General features: G+C 38.6%; 2 protein-coding genes across 3 annotated transcripts in view; both read left to right on the plus strand.

The window, feature by feature from the left end:
* The window catches only part of prkci (protein kinase C, iota), a 15,703-nt gene extending 3,964 nt beyond the window's left edge, over positions 1-11,739 (plus strand). The window contains exons 2-18 of the mRNA XM_062993676.1: positions 614-735; positions 1,240-1,329; positions 2,066-2,116; positions 2,212-2,297; positions 2,587-2,721; positions 3,553-3,610; positions 3,779-3,834; positions 3,948-4,124; positions 4,709-4,806; positions 5,039-5,125; positions 6,321-6,456; positions 8,236-8,323; positions 8,565-8,690; positions 9,169-9,248; positions 9,439-9,528; positions 9,872-9,987; positions 10,962-11,739. Of these exons, the coding sequence (XP_062849746.1) occupies positions 614-735; positions 1,240-1,329; positions 2,066-2,116; positions 2,212-2,297; positions 2,587-2,721; positions 3,553-3,610; positions 3,779-3,834; positions 3,948-4,124; positions 4,709-4,806; positions 5,039-5,125; positions 6,321-6,456; positions 8,236-8,323; positions 8,565-8,690; positions 9,169-9,248; positions 9,439-9,528; positions 9,872-9,987; positions 10,962-11,049 (1,684 nt within the window). The 3' untranslated portion in view covers positions 11,050-11,739. The remainder of the gene's footprint in view (positions 1-613; positions 736-1,239; positions 1,330-2,065; positions 2,117-2,211; positions 2,298-2,586; positions 2,722-3,552; positions 3,611-3,778; positions 3,835-3,947; positions 4,125-4,708; positions 4,807-5,038; positions 5,126-6,320; positions 6,457-8,235; positions 8,324-8,564; positions 8,691-9,168; positions 9,249-9,438; positions 9,529-9,871; positions 9,988-10,961) is intronic.
* Positions 11,740-17,449: 5,710 nt separating this feature from the next.
* The window catches only part of skila (SKI-like proto-oncogene a), a 26,034-nt gene continuing 23,483 nt past the window's right edge, over positions 17,450-20,000 (plus strand). For both annotated transcript variants that reach the window (XM_062993677.1, XM_062993679.1), the window contains exons 1-2: positions 17,450-17,476; positions 18,667-19,794. In XM_062993677.1, the coding sequence (XP_062849747.1) occupies positions 18,772-19,794 (1,023 nt within the window). In that variant the 5' untranslated portion in view covers positions 17,450-17,476; positions 18,667-18,771. The remainder of the gene's footprint in view (positions 17,477-18,666; positions 19,795-20,000) is intronic.

The raw sequence follows: 20,000 nt of genomic DNA on the forward strand, positions 1-20,000 counted from the left end.
GATGTGACTTCCTGTTGGTTGTATTGACTGTGTTCACTTTGATCTAATGAGTAATGATGCAGAGAACAGTCAGTGATAGTGATTGTTGCAGTAACATCACTGCTCTTGTTTCACTTTTATTTAATACTGTTATATGGTCCTGGTATAGAAGGATCACATCTTTAGTTTTTTAAGATCACTAGGGAGACCCTGAACATCCTCAGCTCTCTCAGGTGGTTGAACCATTGTCTGAGATGTGTACTCCAACGTACTCCTGAACGCACACAAACCAACACTACACACACAAACTAACGCTGAACACACGCTGTTCACCCACTCACTAGCCAAAGTAAAATTCATTTGTACAGCACCTTTTACAATAGACATTGTTTTAAAGCATTTTTACAGCATTCAAGACCAACAGACCAAAAGAATCCTCATTGCTATTCAATATATATCAGAAAACATCCAGTGAGTGACAATTCTGTAGGCAGAAACACCTTGCTAATGAGTGGTGAGGAAAGTCTGAGGAGAATTACTAGTCTAGTTCAAACTGACTTGGTGTTGCTGCATGTGTTTCTCAATGACTGACTGTGTGTGTGTGTGTGTGTGTGTGTGTGTGTGTGTGTTACAGGGATATAATGATCACACACTTTGAACCTTCAATATCGTACGAGTGCTTGTATGGGGAGGTGAAAGACATGTGCTCACTCGAGAACGACCAGCTTTTCACCATGAAGTGGATTGACGAGGAAGGTACACAAACGAGCATATACACACATTAGGGAAGTAACAAACAACAGTCACTCCAAAAAAACTAAACAAAAACTTAGCAGAGATGAAAGAACCTGTTGAGAAGATAATCCTCTCTGCAGAACTCTAGAATAAAACAGAATAAAACAGGCCTTTATGAGCAAGATGAAAGCTACTGTTGACTAAAAGTCATTTGTTAGCTCGGTTTAGCTGAATGACTGTAGAAACGTGAGGAAAAAGAGGGTTCAGCTTACGCAAATTTTGGTCTCTTTGGGATGAACTACAAACTCTTCCTTGGTGAAAACAGACAAATGGCTAATACAATCCTTACTGTGAAACATGGTGCTGGAGGTGCTTCTGAGTAACAGGTAAAGGGAGACTGGTAAGAACTGAGGGACAGATTATGGTAGTCATACACAGAAACAAAAACCTCCTCAAAGCCATGCAAACTCAAAAAATCCTAGTCTAAATACTGTCTGAATCCACTGTGTATGTGTGTGTGTTTAGGAGACCCGTGTACAGTATCATCTCAGTTAGAACTTGAAGAAGCTCTGCGTCTGTATGAACTGAATAAAGACTCGGAGCTCATCATTCACGGTGAGGAAACCCTTTATTATTGTTATTGTTCATAGTGGTTCATTATACGTGTGAGAATCATTCAGATAAATTCAGCGGTGGATCCATCACAAATTCTATATCAGGCCTACCAAGAAACTAAACACTGTGTAGAAATGTGTTTTCTATTATAATTACCTGTAGCAGCATCACCTTCCTCTCAGTTCCTGAGGTATGGCACTGATTTCTTAGAGATTGTTACCAGGATCTGACAGGGCTGCATCCTGTACCCCTGTTTTCTTTCTGAACTACATAATGAACCACTAGTTCTGAACTACATGGTGTAGTGAGCAGTCGAACGCTCACTAGGATCCAATAATCAGACAACAACCGTCTTGGTGATTTAAACTTTTCAGACAATACAAACAGCAACGACAGATCAAGAAGCAGGTAGACCGTAGAATTAGTGCTGAATATCAAAGACTGTTTGTAAGTGCTGAGAGTCAAACAAGGGCAATCACAATTATTTATTTATTGAGTGAATCAGTTTAGATACCTGGGTTAGAACACCTGGGTTAGAACACCTGGGTTAGGTTGGTATTAGAGACACAGCAGCTCATGTGTTTGGGTCACAGTGAAAGTAGAAAATTATACACAAAAATATTTATTATAGCGAAACATAAACCATGAACGACTGAGAAGAGCTTAATGGTCCATTACTGTAGTTTTCATTTGCCGTTGTTCAGTGAATGAATATAATGTGTGATTGTGTGTGCAGTGTTTCCATGTGTACCGGAGAAACCGGGCATGCCGTGTCCAGGAGAGGACAGTGAGTTCACTTCCGCATTTGTACAATCTATATTAATATTTATTTTTCACTGTTGTTTACATTGTGTGGCGTGAATAAATATGTTGTGTTTGTAGAGTCGATATATCGTCGTGGAGCTCGCCGCTGGAGGAAACTTTACTACGCTAGTGGACACGCCTTTCAGGCTAAACGCTTTAACAGGGTACTGAACTTTATTAATGAGAATTATGTATTAATAGCAGGTTCCCTGCAGGTCCATCAACTATGATGCTGCTTCCCAAATATATCAGAGCTATCAAAAAAACTTAAAATAAATAAACTGGCTTTGTCTTGATTATTTTCCAGGTAAAAGCTTCGTTATAAATCTGCTGCATGAAAATACCTCCCAGTGGAGCTGACAGTATTACAGATATACTCGTGTCATGAAGCTTTGTGTTTCAGTAGTACTGTTATTAACATCATGTGTGTTTATATTTTAATGTTTTATACAGCGTGCACACTGTGCTATCTGTACGGACCGGATTTGGGGTTTGGGTCGACAGGGCTACAAGTGTATCAGCTGTAAACTGCTAGTTCATAAGAAATGCCACAAACTGGTGACTGTCGAGTGTGGACGTCAAATACAGGTAATAAACTCTAACTAAATTCATTATATTAGTAATGATGCCTCTTTTAAACACAAACCTTATCACCAGAGAAGTTTAAACAGGGTGTAAAATGCTAATAAAAGCAGTAAGCAGTGATTTTGGGTTATTTGCATATGTGCAACCAATTCTCCCCCCCCCCCCCCCTCCCACCCCATCACACACGCACACACCCACACCCAACCATGACTGACCTGACATGACGTTAGAACTGTACACTGCAAACAATCTAGATGAATCTATGAGTTCTTTGGTCCTTATTGTTGGATGGCTCACCTATTTAAAAAACAATTTAACATTTGGAGGTTTTAGGCTTAAATTGGTCCTTTTTGATCTGTATAAAGCAACACCGTATGAGGATATTCAGTGTATATTTATAATAAAAATAGTTGTTTATAATTGTTTGTAATTTATAAAAAATAAAAGTTGTTAAACTATAAAATACTGTACAGGGCCACATCCCAAACGGTGTCCCACCCTAATAAACTCTACAGAACTACATTAGTTTTAATCCACACTGTTTAGTGTGTGACAGCCTGGAACAGTTTGTTTATTATTTATTAAGTTTATTTATTTGTGTGTAAGTTGAGTTAGTGCTTTTATTGATTGAATTTTGTTTTAAATTGACAGTTGATACAATAAAATTATAATGTAATTAATATTTCTATTATGTTATTGTTAAATTGATTTATTTTAATTACACGTCTGCCTCACTGCTGCAACCACATCATATAGCAGCTACTACTTAACCACTTGCAGCAGCACAATATTAATTATTCTAAACAATGTGTGTGTGTCTGTGTGTGTCTGCAGGAACCAGTGTTGGAGAGAATGGATCAGGTATCTCACCCATCTGACCATCCAGAACCAGGTAACTAACACACACTATAAGTGCACCACATCCACCCTGGTGTGTTTTTTTTCTGTTAGCTTTAGCCTAACCCTAACACCCCCTCCACACACACACACACACCCACACACACCCACACCCCCGTGTGTACAATAAGCGGGTTAATAAACACAGATGTTTGTTTTTCAGCTTTTGCTCATAAGAACTCCTCTGAGAGCATCAATCACATCGGAGAGGAGCACGAGGTCGGTGCTGAGTAACAAAAATTATTTTACATCAGAATTCATGATTTACTTTACTATTTCAAATAAAATACTTTTAGAAGTTCCCTCACGCTCACACTGTATTGGTGTTACAGGCGCTGAGCAGCAGGGATGCGGGTAAAGCTCCCTCCAGTTTGGGTTTGGCTGATTTTGACCTGCTGAGGGTGATTGGCAGAGGAAGCTACGCTAAAGTCCTGCTGGTGCGATTAAAGAGGACCGAGCGAATTTATGCCATGAAGGTCGTCAAAAAAGAGCTGGTTAATGATGACGAGGTAATTATCTTCCACTTTAGCGGCTCATTAATGATAACCGACGTTACATTTCCTACTAGGATTCAATAATACACTTCCACTCATGATTCATTGCTTTAAACTGAGGTTACAATTATGATTCATCATTCTGTTTTCTAATAACACATTTACATTTTCAGCAGATTAAACATTTAAATAAAGTGGCAAAGTCACAAATACACAGATATTTTTAAATCCGGCAGTGCTTTGGGATTCAGGTTGTGTCTCAATACTAATGTTACACCCTTACTGTAGGGGTGTGTTGGGAATAAACTGTATAGATCTACTGGAAATGTTACAAATGTACTTTAACAGAGCATCACACACTTACTCACACACTCACTCAATACACACACACACACACACACACACACACTCACAAAACATCCAGAGAGTGAGAAAAAAAACACAGCAGCTCCCGACACCGATATACATCACAATATATCGTTACACCTCCTCATCCTACTGTAGTATCATTACAGTAACATCACATTCTCTGTGTGTGTGTGTGTGTGTGTGTGTGTGTGTGTGTGTGTGTGTGTGTGTGTGTGTGTGTGTGTGTGTAGGATATAGACTGGGTGCAGACAGAGAAACATGTGTTTGAACAGGCCTCCAATCACCCATTCCTGGTGGGACTTCATTCCTGCTTCCAAACAGAGAGCAGGTCAGATACACACACACACACACACACACACACTTTTACACACACCCTTAATTTATTAAAGAAGACAGTAAATGTGAGGGGAAAAATCAAAAACATAAATGATATAATTACTGTTCTACATTAGTTTAGCTTGGAGTTTTTGGAGCAGAAACATTTGGACTGCTTTTCTATGTGTTTTGTTTGAATTCCTAGCCTAACGTGTGTGTGTGTGTGTGTGTGTGTGTGTGTGTAGGTTATTCTTTGTGATAGAGTATGTGAATGGAGGAGATCTGATGTTCCACATGCAGAGACAAAGGAAGCTTCCAGAAGAACATGCCAGGTGAGAAAGGAGGGGGCGGAGCCTGGGAGCCTACCTGTTTCCATTGAGGCTTATAAATCATCTTTATTAATAATTATGGTCACATTTTGACTAAAGTGTCTCTTTACTTTAGTAAATCTAAGTGTCAAGTCAGGTCAAGTCAAATGTATTTATATAGCGCTTTTTACAATAGACATTGTCTCAAAGCAGCTTCACAAAATCCAGGACCAACAGATACAAAAACCCCTGTTGAGCAAGCCGAGGGCGACAGTGGCAAAGAAAAACTCCCTTAAAATTACAGAATGAAAACTTAAGAGGAACCAGACTCAGCATGGCCCATCCTTCTTGGGTGTGAATCTGAGCCTGGTCCACATATGAGTCACTGAGTGTAAAACTGTATTCACTTATTCAAATGACCATTATGGGGGTTCTTAAAAATATATACAAAAGTTAGACTTCATCGTCAGTGTTTAGAACGGAGAGAACTGAGAGTACAGGGCTGTTTTACAGGGTGTAATAATTCAGTATAAAATATTTGTATATAAAATCAAACAGGCTGCATCAAGCTGCTCATCAGACTAAACCTCACAGTTAGAGTGCTGTGTTTCAAACCACAAACTATTTATAATACAGTGTACTCAGTTTACTGTTGGTTTAAAATATATATTCAATTACTATTTAGTAGAAATGAATGTGTTTGGGACACGTCTGCTCTAAATGTGTGTTAGTGTGGCAACGGTGTATGTTTCTAAGTAATAAGTGGCTTTAATATTATTTCCAGTCTGATTACCTAATTTAAAATGAGTTTTTAGAGGTGAGTGCATATGAGGGACAGGCCTAGAGGGGGCGCTATATTATTATTACGATTTGGTTTCCATCATTATTGGAAACCAGATTTCTAAGATGAACTGTAAACTCTGTAAGGTCTGAAGTACCTGTTCAGGTGTTTCAGTTTTCTAACACATCATTCTGAAGAACATCATGAACCTGCACTCAGATCATCTGTACAACTTTGCTTCTGTTTTACATCAATCCTTTAGCATTTACATACAAGTAATTCAGTTCACATATGTCCCTGCACAGGGGGGAAACAGCTTCAGTTCTGTAGGGGGCACACAGAGAATTACAACATAAGTGTAACATTTTGTGTTAAATCATTCATGTTTGTGTGAGTATAATGTATATTTTGTGTGTGTGTGTGTGTGTGTGAGGACAGGTTTTATTCAGCTGAAATCAGTTTGGCTCTGAATTATCTGCATGAACGAGGGATCATCTACAGAGATCTGAAACTGGATAACGTGCTGCTGGAGTCAGAGGGACACATCAAACTCACCGACTATGGCATGTGCAAGGTCTGTGCTGTGCTGTGTGTGTGTGTGTGGCAGATATTTGTAGATTATGTAACGGTTCTGCATGCATATAAGCAGTGTGTGTTGTAATGAATGTGAGAATGTAATAATAATCTTCATCACCCACCACCATCACACCTGCTGCACTGAGATACAGCTGAGTGGTGCTGATGTGAATAATTCAACACCTCTCTGTGTTCAGCTCAGTTTAAAATTAATGTGCTGCTATTTATAAACTTAATTACAAATCATTTCATCATTATTAGTAATAATAACACTGGGATTGTTAGATAAAACAGCCGTGGAAAAGACTTTTATTATAATTATTAAGATTGACTAATATTTTCTTAATACAGTTTAATGATTAAAATTAATTTATTGCATCATATAGTTTATCTACAACTAGGGATGCATCAATACCATTTTTTCCCAACCGAGTACGAGTACAAGTACATGTATTTTAGTACTCGCCGATACCGATACCGATACCTATTTAGAATGATGCAATCTGGAGCATTATGGGATAGTGTAGTTTTTAGTGTAAAATAGTGCAGTGGAACAGTTGCTTGAGTTGCCATCAGTAATTGTAAAAAAAAAATAAAAAACACCGCACAGACATCATTGAGAAAGCTTCTGACAAGCTAACGTTAACGTTCATTAATAAACGCACGTCATTAACGTTGTGCACATCATACATGCGATGCGATTCTGCTGATTGAAATATTTACTTTAAAAGGATAATACAGTCCGATCCCATCTGAGCCGATTCTATCAGCACGTACATTCGTGGTTCACCTCAGTAAATCGTAAACGACTCTGAGTCGGCTCCCGCTCTGTGGTAATAAGCAGTATAATTAAGCCTGAGCTTTATAATGTAAGCGAGTCACACAAAATGTTCTGTAGTAGTTGGTGTTTATTTACAACCGCATCATTCATTATAACAGTAAACACGGAGAGATGACTGAGAAAAGAAGCTTAAAATGAGTCGACTCCTGAATCACTTGTATCGACACTGTGAACAGAGTATTGAACACAAGCACGTCCTATAACAGCGGTCGCTGCTTTTGTAACCGGTTATCTTCACTGTTAGCTCTATTATGAAGGGTTTTTTTTTTTCAAACGGAACTAAATAACATTAAACGTGCGTGTGAGCGTGGTCAGTGAGAATAATTCAATCTGTCTCCAGTGGGTGAAAAATGAGCCCCACAGGTTGAAAATCCCTGCGTTAACGCAGCAACGTGCACTAGGTACAAGGTATCGGATGTTTAGTATCGGAGCCTCGTTTGCAAGAGCGCGGTATCGGGCTAATACCCGATACTAGTATCCGTACTCATGCATCTCTATCTACAACCAACAATAAAGTGCCAATAAAATATTGTGATTATTATTAATAAATAAGTATTATCTTCATCTTTTCTTAGAATAAGGATTGGTGTCTATAAAGTTTTGGTATTAGTCAGTCTCATAAAAAACTAACAAATGTATAATTTAATTTATATAAATGTATAATAACAATGTGTGATGTGTCGCCACTCCTTCATTGATTGTGGATTGTAATTGGTTAATAGGTGATACACTGATGTGTCTATAGTGGTGCTGAATAAAGAGTACATTAATAAACTACATTATATCATCAGAATATTTTAGTTCTTTATTGTTTCTATAGCAACAGCATCATGTTAGCTGGAGGCACCGTATCATCAAATGTTATCTTCTCACTGTGTGTGTCTGTGCCTGCCTGTGTGTGTGTGTGTGTGTGTGTGTGTGTGTGTGTGTGTGTAGGAAGGTCTAAGACCTGGAGACACCACCAGTACTTTTTGTGGAACCCCAAATTACATCGCCCCTGAAATCCTGAGAGGAGAGGACTATGGTACACACACGGCTACATAAACACACACACACACACACACACACATTCTAATCTATGTTGGATTTACTTAGTCATTATAAGAAATTAATTAAAACTTTAATATAAAATTACATTAAACTTTGTTTACATTATCTATCAGTACTGCTACTTGAACATAAATACTCATCGTGTGTGTGTGTTTGTGTGTTTGTGTGTGTGTGTGTGTGTGTGTGTGTGTGTGTGTGTGTGTGTGTGTGTGTAGGGTTCAGTGTGGACTGGTGGGCTCTGGGTGTGCTGATGTTTGAGATGATGGCAGGTAGATCTCCGTTCGACATCGTGGGCAGCTCTGATAATCCAGATCAGAACACGGAGGATTATTTATTCCAGGGTAAAACACACACACTGCACAGCATTTAAATCATTCACACAGTATTGCACCCATCTGTCAGATTATTTAGTGTTTGTGTGTGTGTTTGTGTGTTTGTGTTTGTGTGTGTGTTTGTGTTTGTGTGTGTGTGTGTGTGTGTGTGTGTGTGTGTTTGTGTGTGTGTGTGTGTGTTTGTGTGTGTTTGTGTGTGTGTGTGTGTGTGTGTGTTTGTGTGTGTGTGTGTGTTTGTGTGTGTGTGTGTTTGTGTGTGTGTGTGTGTGTGTGTGTGTGTTTGTGTGTTTGTGTGTGTGTGTGTGTGTGTTTGTGTGTGTTTGTGTGTGTGTGTGTGTGTGTTTGTGTGTGTGTGTGTGTGTGTGTGTGTGTTTGTGTGTTTGTGTGTGTGTGTGTGTGTGTTTGTGTGTGTTTGTGTTTGTGTGTGTTTGTGTGTTTGTGTTTGTGTGTGTGTGTGTTTGTGTTTGTGTTTGTGTGTGTTGGACAGTGATTTTGGAGAAGCAGATCAGGATTCCCAGGTCTCTATCAGTGAAAGCAGCGAGTGTCTTAAAGGGATTCCTTAACAAGGTAATGTTCACACACACACACACACACTCACACACACAGTGTATAGATACACATTATTATACATATACATTATACACACGCCTATGTTATATGTTATATACACACCCAGATTGTAACTGGGTTGTTATAATAATAACATCACTGTGGTTTTCAGGGTCCACTTCATTATTTTTCTGCTTCTCTCTCTCAGGAACCAAAGGAGCGGTTGGGTTGCCACCCTCAGACAGGTTTTGCTGACATCATGGCTCATCCTTTCTTCCGAAATGTAGACTGGGAGCTGGTGAGTCTCACTGAAACCTCTCTCTCTCTGTCTATGTTAGGAAACTAAGTTAATACTGCAGGTTAATTGTTAAAGCTGAAAAAGTTCAGCGTTAATCACGAAAACGGGGATGACGGTGTAGATTAGAATGAAGGACGTCCCTGGTTTATTTAAGCACAGAGCAGATCCAGAAGCTGCTGGAGAGAGTAAATCTTAGGTAGAAGATACGAGAGGTTGTTGGTTTAAGTCACACCAGTAACAAAAGCTGCTATTATTTGGACCCCTCAGCATAAATATTAACTCTCAACTGTTGATCAAAGGGTTAAATGAATCAATGAGTTTTTCAAGTGTGTGTGTGTTACAGATGGAACAGAAGCAGGTGGTTCCCCCCTTTAAGCCGAATATTTCGGGAGAGTTTGGACTGGATAACTTTGACGCTCAGTTCACCAGCGAGCCCATCCAGCTCACCCCTGATGATGAGTACGTGTCTGTGTGTGTTAGTGTGTGTGTGTGTGTGTGTGTGTGTGTGTGTGTGTGTGTGTGTGTGTGTGTGTGTGTGTGTGTGGTTTACAGAGTGAGTGTTACAGAGTGTGTGATTTACAGTGTGTGTTTTGCAGTGTGTGTGTTAGAGAGCGTGTGTCACAGAGTGTGTTGTTGTGTGGTACAGTGATTTAGTGTGTGTGTAATTTACAGTGTGTGTGTGTTACAGTGTGTTGTACTAAGTGTTGGTGTATTTTATAGTGTGTGTTGTTCGCCTATACCAACAACAATCGGCTCATTTGAGGGTGGGAATGTCAGAGGAGATTCCTCATAAGTGCTGCAGTTACGCCCTCTGCTGGCTGTTTGATAGTGCTGCACAGAGACGGAGGATAATGGAGATCGGTGTGTGACTCGGTGCGTGATACAGATATCAGTATAAACCTGGTGCAGGTGAAAAGAAGTGGTCGGTGCTACACACGTGTCGGAGGGGGCATGTGTTAGTCATGACCATCCTCGGTCAGTGGAGGTCTGCATCAGTAGAGGTGAAAGACAGTCTGGGAATTGGATATGACCAAACTGGGAGAAGATTTGGGGAACTGTATAAATGATCCTGTAGACTGATCGTTCTTACAGTCTCTGCAGATTTAATCATCTGCTGCACTGAACTTTATCTGCCCCTCTGTTTAGTGTTAATAATTTAGTTTAATAATATTTGGACTATAATGTACAAACCTGTTTATTACTGAGTTACTCTGAGACGTGGAGCTTTGTATGGGTGAGTAATTAATTATTAGTGCAGTGTTTACAGAATGTCTGTGATAGATGGGTGGAGCAGTTTGGAACTGTGCAGGGATTTCAGGGCTTTTATAAATAGTTGTGAATCACCTTTGTACTGACGCTGGATCAGTAATAAATGATCATAACATTTTAGTACAGACTGATGCTGAATCTTGTGTCTGTGTGTGTGTGTTTAGTGATGTGGTGAAGAAGATCGATCAGTCGGAGTTTGAAGGTTTCGAGTACATCAACCCCCTACTGATGTCTGCTGAGGAGTGTGTGTAGCGTGTGTGTACACACACACACACAGTTACATTAAATGATCAGTTTTGTGTGTTTGAGTTTCTGCAGCTCACGTTTTGTCAAATCTTTTTTCCACACACTGTCTGCCTCTGAGATCAGATATTATTAATCAGATATTATAGTGTATGTAATTCCAGAGAGGCTCAGTCAGTATCAGATTTTCTTTCAAACACTGAATCAGATCCAGTCTCTTTGAGCTAGGTGTGTTCTGGTAAAAAAGGTTAAGTTAGAGGTTGATTGAAGGTTTGGGTTGGAAATGGGATTGGAGTTAGTAGGGCTGAAGTTGAATTGGATGTTTTGGGTTAGTAAGTACCAGGAGAACCATGTGATAAAAGACTGGATCATTAAATACTGGAGGAATGAAAAGAACAGAATCACTAATCAATCACTTTTATTGATTTATTCCATCACATCATTTCTATACAATTCAACACTGATGACCAAATACACACAAATACAACGATATACAAATACTCTACACACACACCAAAAAACACTACATGTAAACACCAAAAACACACACAGTATATATTAATACTCACACTACACATGTATAACGACACTACCTGCTTTTAGAAACTTATTTTTTATTATTATTCCTATGACATGTTTCTCTCTGATGAAGCTGGTAAATGAAAATAGTGTTGAAATAAAAAGAGGGGATTGTTATAATGAAGTGGTGAATTTTCTTTTTTCACTCAGTGCTCAGATTTTATTTCTGTACTGAGGTAATAAAGAACTGAGGTATAAAATGTGTGTTAAGAATTCCTGCACTTAGAAACCTCACCATTATGTGTAAGCAATAGAATATGAGAGTGGTGTGTTATCACAAATAACACTGTGGCTGTGATTCGGTGGCTGGTTCGAGCTGACGGTGAGAATTGTAGATCACAGTGTGACATTATTAACGATAACATCAAGCTCAAGTCTTCTGTTGCTTTATACATCAGTTTTACACAGTAAAGAAACCACAACCTTGTTTTAAATGTCCATTTTATTTGAACAATTTGTTTCAGTGTAAGTGTCTTGTTAGCAAGTAATCATTACAAATTAAAAAATATATATATATATATATATATATAAAAAGCACTGTTAATTAAAAAATACACTGGTGCTGGTCATAAAATTAGAATATCATGAAAAAGTTGATTTATTTCAGTAATTCCATTCAAAAAGTGAAACTTGTATATTATATTCATTCATTACACACAGACTGATATATTTCACATGTTTATTTCTTTTAATGTTGATGATTATAACTGACAACTAATGAAAACTCCAAATTCAGTATCTCAGAAAATTAGAATATTACTTAAGACCAGAACAAAAAAAGGATTTTTAGAAATGTTGGCCAACTGAAAAGTATGAAGATGAAAAGTATGAGCATGTACAGAACTCAATACTTAGTTGGGGCTCCTTTTGCCTGGATTACTGCAGCAATGCGGCGTGGCATGGAGTCCATCAGTCTGTGGCACTGCTCAGGTGTTATGAGAGCCCAGGTTGCTCTGATAGTGGCCTTCAGCTCTTCTGAATTGTTGGGTCTGGCGTATCGCATCTTCCTCTTCACAATACACCCTAGATTTTCTATGTGGTTAAGGTCAGGCGAGTTTGCTGGCCAATTAAGAACAGGGATACCATGGTCCTTAAACCAGGTACTGGTAGCTTTGGCACTGTGTGCAGGTGCCAAGTCCTGTTGGAAAATGAAATCTGCATCTCCATAAAGTTGGTCAGCAGCAGGAAGCATGAAGTGCTCTAAAACTTCCTGGTAGACGGCTGCGTCGACCTTGGACCTCAGAAAACACAGTGGACCAACACCAGCAGATGACATGGCACTCCAAACCATCACTGACTGTGGAAACTTTACACTGGACCTCAAGCAACGTGGATTCTGTGCCTCTCCTCTCTTCCTCCAGACTCTGGGACCTTGATTTCCAAAGGTAATGCAAAATTTACTTTCATCAGAGAACATAACTTTGGACCACTCAGCAGTCCTTTTTGTCTTTAGCCCAGGCGAGACGCTTCTGACGCCGTCTCTTGTTCAAGAGTGGCTTGGCACAAGGAATGCGACAGCTGAAACCCATATCTTGCATACGTCTGTGCGTGGTGGTTCTTGAAGCACTGACTCCAGCTGCAGTCCACTCTTTGTGAATCTCCCCCACATTTTTGAATGGGTTTCGTTTCACAATCCTCTCCAGGGTGCGGTTATCCCTATTGCTTGTACACTTTTTTCTACCACATCTTTTCCTTCCCTTCGCCTCTCTATTAATGTGCTTGGACACAGAGCTCTGTGAACAGCCAGCTTCTTTAGCAATGACCTTTTGTGTCTCGCCCTCCTTGTGCAAGGTGTCGATGGTCGTCTTTTGGACAACTGTCAGGTCAGCAGTCTTCCCCATGATTGTGTAGCCTACAGAACTAGACTGAGAGACCATTTAAAGGCCTTTGCAGGTGTTTTGAGTTAATTAGCTGATTAGCGTGTGGCACCAGGTGTCTTCAGTATTGTACCTTGTCACAATATTCTAATTTTCTGAGATACTGAATTTGGGGTTTTCATTAGTTGTCAGTTATAATCATCAATATTAAAAGAAATAAACATTTGAAATATATCAGTCTGTGTGTAATGAATGAATATAATATACAAGTTTCACTTTTTGAATGGAATTACTGAAATAAATCAACTTTTTCATGATATTCTAATTTTATGACCAGCACCAGTATATTGTGAATAAGTTATTATGGATTAAAGATGTGACTGTTACACTTAAAGAGAAGGAAGTTTGTAGGACGATAAGCAACTACTGCTCAGAGGAGTGATGCAGGTATGGTGAAAATAGTATGTTACAGCAAGGTGTAAGATCTTACAGCAAGGGTTGAGGCTGAGGCTAGAGAGTCAGAGACCCCCTGTGATCAATAACTAATCTCTGCATGTGATTGTGATGAGCACTCATGAAGTGATTCTGCTGTGTGTGTGTGTGTGTGTGTGGTTGTGTGTGTGTGTGTTGTGTGTGTTCTGTGATGGACCTGACCGGTGTGTTTCCTATCTTTTGCCCAGTGAATCGGACCCACTGCCACCCTTAATAGGGTAAAGTGGTGGTAAAACAGACACTGAATGATTGTTCTTATTTATTCTTACTGAGATACAAAAGCAATAAAACTAATAATCTTAATTAGATTTCTGATTAATTAACCACAATTGTCTAGCTTGATTTACATCTGACCTACTAAATAGCAGCGGTGGATTGTAATAATAAAGTAAACGTTTGCTTTATTTAATAAAAAAGAGAATTACAACATTTATTCTCTTTTCATTACTGTTTTTTTCCCTATTTTTGTGTCTTGTTTTCAATAATGTATAAACCCTATATTACTCTGATAAAAATAATGATGCATGATAATTCTACCAGTTCTGTAAATTATATTATAGTATCTTTATTATTTAATGCTTGTGATTCTGTGTTTATGACATCAGGAAATGTTACTTCAATACTTTTAGTTGAATAATTTCTCAGAAAGGTTTTTACTCAAGTAATAGATTATAATATCTTATATAACACTGCTGTAGAGTGTAAGAAGAGCAGGAATTATTCATCATTAATATTAAAATGCTAGAAATTTGCTGTGTTCAGACAGAAATATTTTGACTTTATTATTCTTCACCTCCGCTGATCACAAACACTCACACCTTCACTCTCATTACTCACAACTGGGTGAAGTGGTGAAAGGTGTTGAGTTTGGGTTTGATTTCCCTCTAAAACCGTCATTATCACTGCAGACTAAACAAATGGTACCTTAACTTTCACCTTAAACACTTCAGCTAGTGTGACTGCAAGGGCCAGGAGGTCACAGCAGGGTTAAGAGCTCAGCATTCAAGTAACGTGTAACTGCTTCTAATTAATTAACCAGTGGCTGTGTCCCAAACCCACAACTGATTTAACAGTGTGTATAACCAGTGTGATTTCAGGCTGAAAAGCTTTAGTTCAGTTTGAAGATGGAATATCCATAAATAAGCTGCTGCAAAGTTAAATGTCCTCCGGGAATTCTCTTTCCTCCTTGCTGGCCCAGGGAACTTTCACAGTGGTGCTGGAACCAGAGATACATGGAAGACATGAGCTGTGCTGCCAGTGGGCCGAATGCAAAAATTAAACAGCCACATATTTGAAGAACAAAATCGTTAAATGTGGAGATTCTTTATTTATTTATTACAAAACATGTTAAATAAAGTTCCAAGCAATAAATGTAATTTACAACATTTCATTATTTTCATTAAATTTCATTAAATCAGCTGATTTGCTGGTGAATTAATATATTAATTAATAGTATTTATTTTCAGTTAAAAAAGGTTTCGCTTCTTTAAATCACCACCTTTTTATCCCTGGTTTAATGTGATGGTTGTCTAGTGGGTAGAGTTTTGGACTACCAATGGAAAGGTTGTGAGTTAGTGTACAAGTATACATGTGTTTACGTATATATGACAAATAAAAGCGCTCTATTCTATCCTATTCTATCCTATCCTATCCTATTCTATTCTATTCTATTCTATTCTATCCTATCCTATCCTATCCTATTCTATTCTATTCTATCCTATCCTATCCTATCCTATCCTATTCTATTCTATCCTATTCTATTCTATCCTATTCTATCCTATTCTATCCTATCCTATTCTATTCTATCCTATCCTATTCTATCCTATTCTATTCTATTCTATCCTATCCTATCCTATCCTATCCTATCCTATCCTATTCTATTCTATTCTATTCTATCCTATTCTATTCTATTCTATTATATTCTATTCTATCCTATTCTATCCTATTCTATCCTATTCTATCCTATTCTATCCTATCCTATTCTATCCTATCCTATTCTATCCTATCCTATCCTATTCTATTCTATTCTATCCTATTCTATTCTATCCTATTCTATTCTATCCTATTCTATTCTATCCTATTCTATTCTATTCTATCCTATCCTATCCTATTCTATTCTATCCTATTCTATTCTATCCTATTCTATCCTATTCTATCCTATTCTTTTCTGTTCTTTTCTATTCTATTCTATCCTATTCTATTCTACAGTATTCTATTCTATTATATTATATCCTATCCTATCCTATCCTATTCTATCCTATTCTATTCTATCCTATTCTATTCTATTCTATTCTATTCTATCCTATTCTATTCTATCCTATTCTATCCTATCCTATCCTATCCTATCCTATCCTATTCTATTCTATTCTATTCTATCCTATCCTTTTTCTATCCTATTCTATTCTATTCTATCCTATTCTATTCTATTCTATTCTATTCTATTCTATTCTATTCTATCCTATCCTATTCTATTCTATCCTATCCTATTCTATTCTATCCTATCCTATCCTATTCTATTCTATTCTATCCTATTCTATTCTATTCTATTCTATTCTATCCTATTCTTTTCTGTTCTTTTCTATTCTATTCTATCCTATTCTATTCTATTCTATCCTATTCTATTCTATTCTATCCTATTCTATTCTATCCTATCCTATTCTATCCTATCCTATCCTATTCTATTCTATTCTATTCTATTCTATCCTATTCTATTCTATCCTATTCTATTCTATCCTATTCTATTCTATCCTATCCTATCCTATTCTATCCTATTCTATTCTATCCTATTCTATTCTATTCTATTCTATTCTATCCTATTCTATTCTATCCTATTCTATCCTATCCTATCCTATCCTATCCTATCCTATTCTATTCTATTCTATTCTATCCTATCCTTTTTCTATCCTATTCTATTCTATTCTATCCTATTCTATTCTATTCTATTCTATTCTATTCTATTCTATCCTATCCTATTCTATTCTATCCTATCCTATTCTATTCTATCCTATCCTATCCTATTCTATTCTATTCTATCCTATTCTATTCTATTCTATTCTATTCTATCCTATTCTTTTCTGTTCTTTTCTATTCTATTCTATCCTATTCTATTCTATTCTATCCTATTCTATTCTATTCTATCCTATTCTATCCTGTTCTATCCTATTCTATTCTATTCCCCTTCCCCTCCCCCCATCTACAGAGCGTCCAGCGTCCAGGTTTTTAACTCAATACGGGTGGGACAGACAGGGGCGGAGCTAATACTCAATACGGGTGGGACAGACAGGGGCGGAGCTAATACTCAATACGGGTGGGGCAGACTGAGGGCGGAGCTAATACTCAATACGGGTGGGGCAGACAGGGGCGGAGCTAATACTCAATACGGGTGGGACAGACAGGGGCGGAGCTAATACTCAATACGGGTGGGGCAGACTGAGGGCGGAGCTAATACTCAATACGGGTGGGACAGACAGTCTGGTGACGTCACATCGCTGTCTCGCGCTGCCGCAGTGGTTTACCTCAGACTGAGAGAACCGGAGCGCTACAGAGCGGTGAGCCTTTCATTTACATTATTATCAATAAATCACACATTTACTCTTATATAACCTCTCATTATTATCACATTTTACTTTTCCGCTCCGGCAACATTCATGTTTTTCCGTTTTAATTCTTTTACATCATAATTTACATGAGATAATATAAGTACTTCTGATCCGGGGTTAGCTTACTAGCTAATGCTAATATCAATGAGCTTCATGACTGAATTTTACCTTCAATTAATTTTATCATCGTTTAATACTCGGAATATCAAATGATTTATTACTTAATATATGTCTCATAGCTGCTGTACTTTTACTATATCAGAGTTATTTACAACTTTATACAGATATAATCTATATTAATAGATACACCCTCAGCGCTCACTTTATTAGGAACACCGTGTTCATGTAAATATTCAGTCATGCTGCAGAGATTAAATAAATACAAATATACACAAATCAAGATTTTAGTTCATCTTCACATCAAAATGAGAAATGTTTCGTGTACATTGTGTTGTTTAAAAAAGAATTGTATTTATGTTTTATATTAAATGTATATTATAGTGGGGCAGAAATTATGATACATTATTTATTATATAAATCAGTTTATTGTAACACATTCTGGTATAATTTCAGTTATTGGTTTATAAGTTTGTGCTCTGGCTGGCTGGCGATCTGTTAGTAATAAAATGTAAATATTTATGCAATATTTCTCATGTTAATATAATTTTAAATAATGTTGCTGTTACTAAAATTGCTGGTGTAAGAAACAGAATCTATAATATTCTACACAACTACAGATGAACTGAATTCTGCACAATATTAGAAACACAACTGCATAATTAGCAACATCATTAATATGATAGAATTGGTTTTGTAGCTGGTATGTGGTAAAGTCATTAGAATATACATATACAGACTTCTATATTTTAATACATCCTACATCCTAAAATTTCTCCCAGTTTTCTCATTTCTCTTACATACAAATGGCGTAAAACAACATAAACAGTTAGCATTCACTGAAATGATGTGGATATAAGCAATAGACACTTTTCCATAATGTGCTTGTTAATATCACCCAGCCCTACACACATTATAGCATCTAATCTGGAGGTGGATGGGATCAGGAAATATATATCACACCCACTATAATCATTGTTAGATTGGTACATCCATATTATTCTGTCTTTTTGTTTTGACAGGAAGTGAAGTTGCATTGCCATGGGAATGATTTACCTTTACTAGAAAGACACACAGAAGCAGTGTGGACGGTACCCACCCCCTGGCACAGGACTGACGGGCACAGCATGGCGAGCATGAGCGTCAGTGTACCAGTAAAAGATGGAGGCTCTCTGCAGAAGGGACTGAAACGGATCTGCAGAGACGGGCATGAGGAAGCGCTCGTAAAGAAGCGGTTGATGGCGGAAATGAAGCTGGCACAGAGGCTGAAGCATGATGATGTGGAGGGGGATAAAGTGCTGGATCTAAATCCGGCTCTGAAACACACGCTGGCACAGTTCACTCTAAGCAGCCGCAGCTCACTCGGGGGTCCGGCTGCGTTCTCAGCCCGGACCACCACTGACAAGGACCTCAGTTTGCCCATACCACCTGCCCAGCCTCTTCCTTCTCCCTCGATACTGGGGACAGGGCCTTTACTGGTGCCCAGCGACAGTTCCACTGAGCTGACCTACTCTGTACTGGAGGGCGAGTCCATTTCCTCCTTTCTTGTGGGGGGTGAGAAGCGTCTGTGCCTGCCGCAGATATTAAACTCAGTACTGCGGGACTTTGCGCTGCAGCAGATTAACGCCGTGTGTGATGAGCTGTACGTTTATTGTGCTCGTTGTGATGGCCAGCAGCTGCATGTTCTCAAAATGTTGGGCATCCTGCCTGTCAACGCTCCGTCCTGTGGTCTGATCACACAGACCGATGCTCAGAGACTGTGTAATGCCCTGCTACGCCCTGGCACGAACCCCTCCACCTCTGCGGTTCCACCTGTCCTGAACTCTGACCGAGAGGGATTCCGGGTGGAGCACTGGTGTATGGGAAGATGCCGCGGAGTGTTCGTACCACGATGCTACGTGCACCCGGAGGCACCGTGTGTGCAGTGTGTGAAGTGTAGGCTTCTGTTCACACCACAGAGCTTCGTCATGCACTCTCACCAGCCACCAGATAAACGAACATGTCACTGGGGCTTCGATTCAGCCCAGTGGGGGCGCTATCTGCAGCTCAGCACATGCTACGAGGGCACAGCCGAGGAGAGCACGCTCAAAAAAATGCTTAATCAGATGAAAGAAAAGTTCAGCCTACATCCAGAGATGCTCTCGTGCCAGGTAGAGACTTTCTGATACCCAGTATTCTATGTGTGCAAGATTAAACTGGTCACAGTAATAACATTATCAGGACACATTTTTACTGTAAACAAACAAGACTCAGTTTGGCTTAATTAAGTTAAAAATCAAAAATCCAGTCAGACATCAAAACCACATTCATGCATTTACAGTTGTGGTCAACACTGGCCCCTAAACATGGGCATGTA

Source organism: Trichomycterus rosablanca, chromosome 4 (genome assembly GCF_030014385.1).
Source record: "Trichomycterus rosablanca isolate fTriRos1 chromosome 4, fTriRos1.hap1, whole genome shotgun sequence".
NCBI classification, from domain to species: Eukaryota; Metazoa; Chordata; class Actinopteri; order Siluriformes; family Trichomycteridae; genus Trichomycterus; species Trichomycterus rosablanca.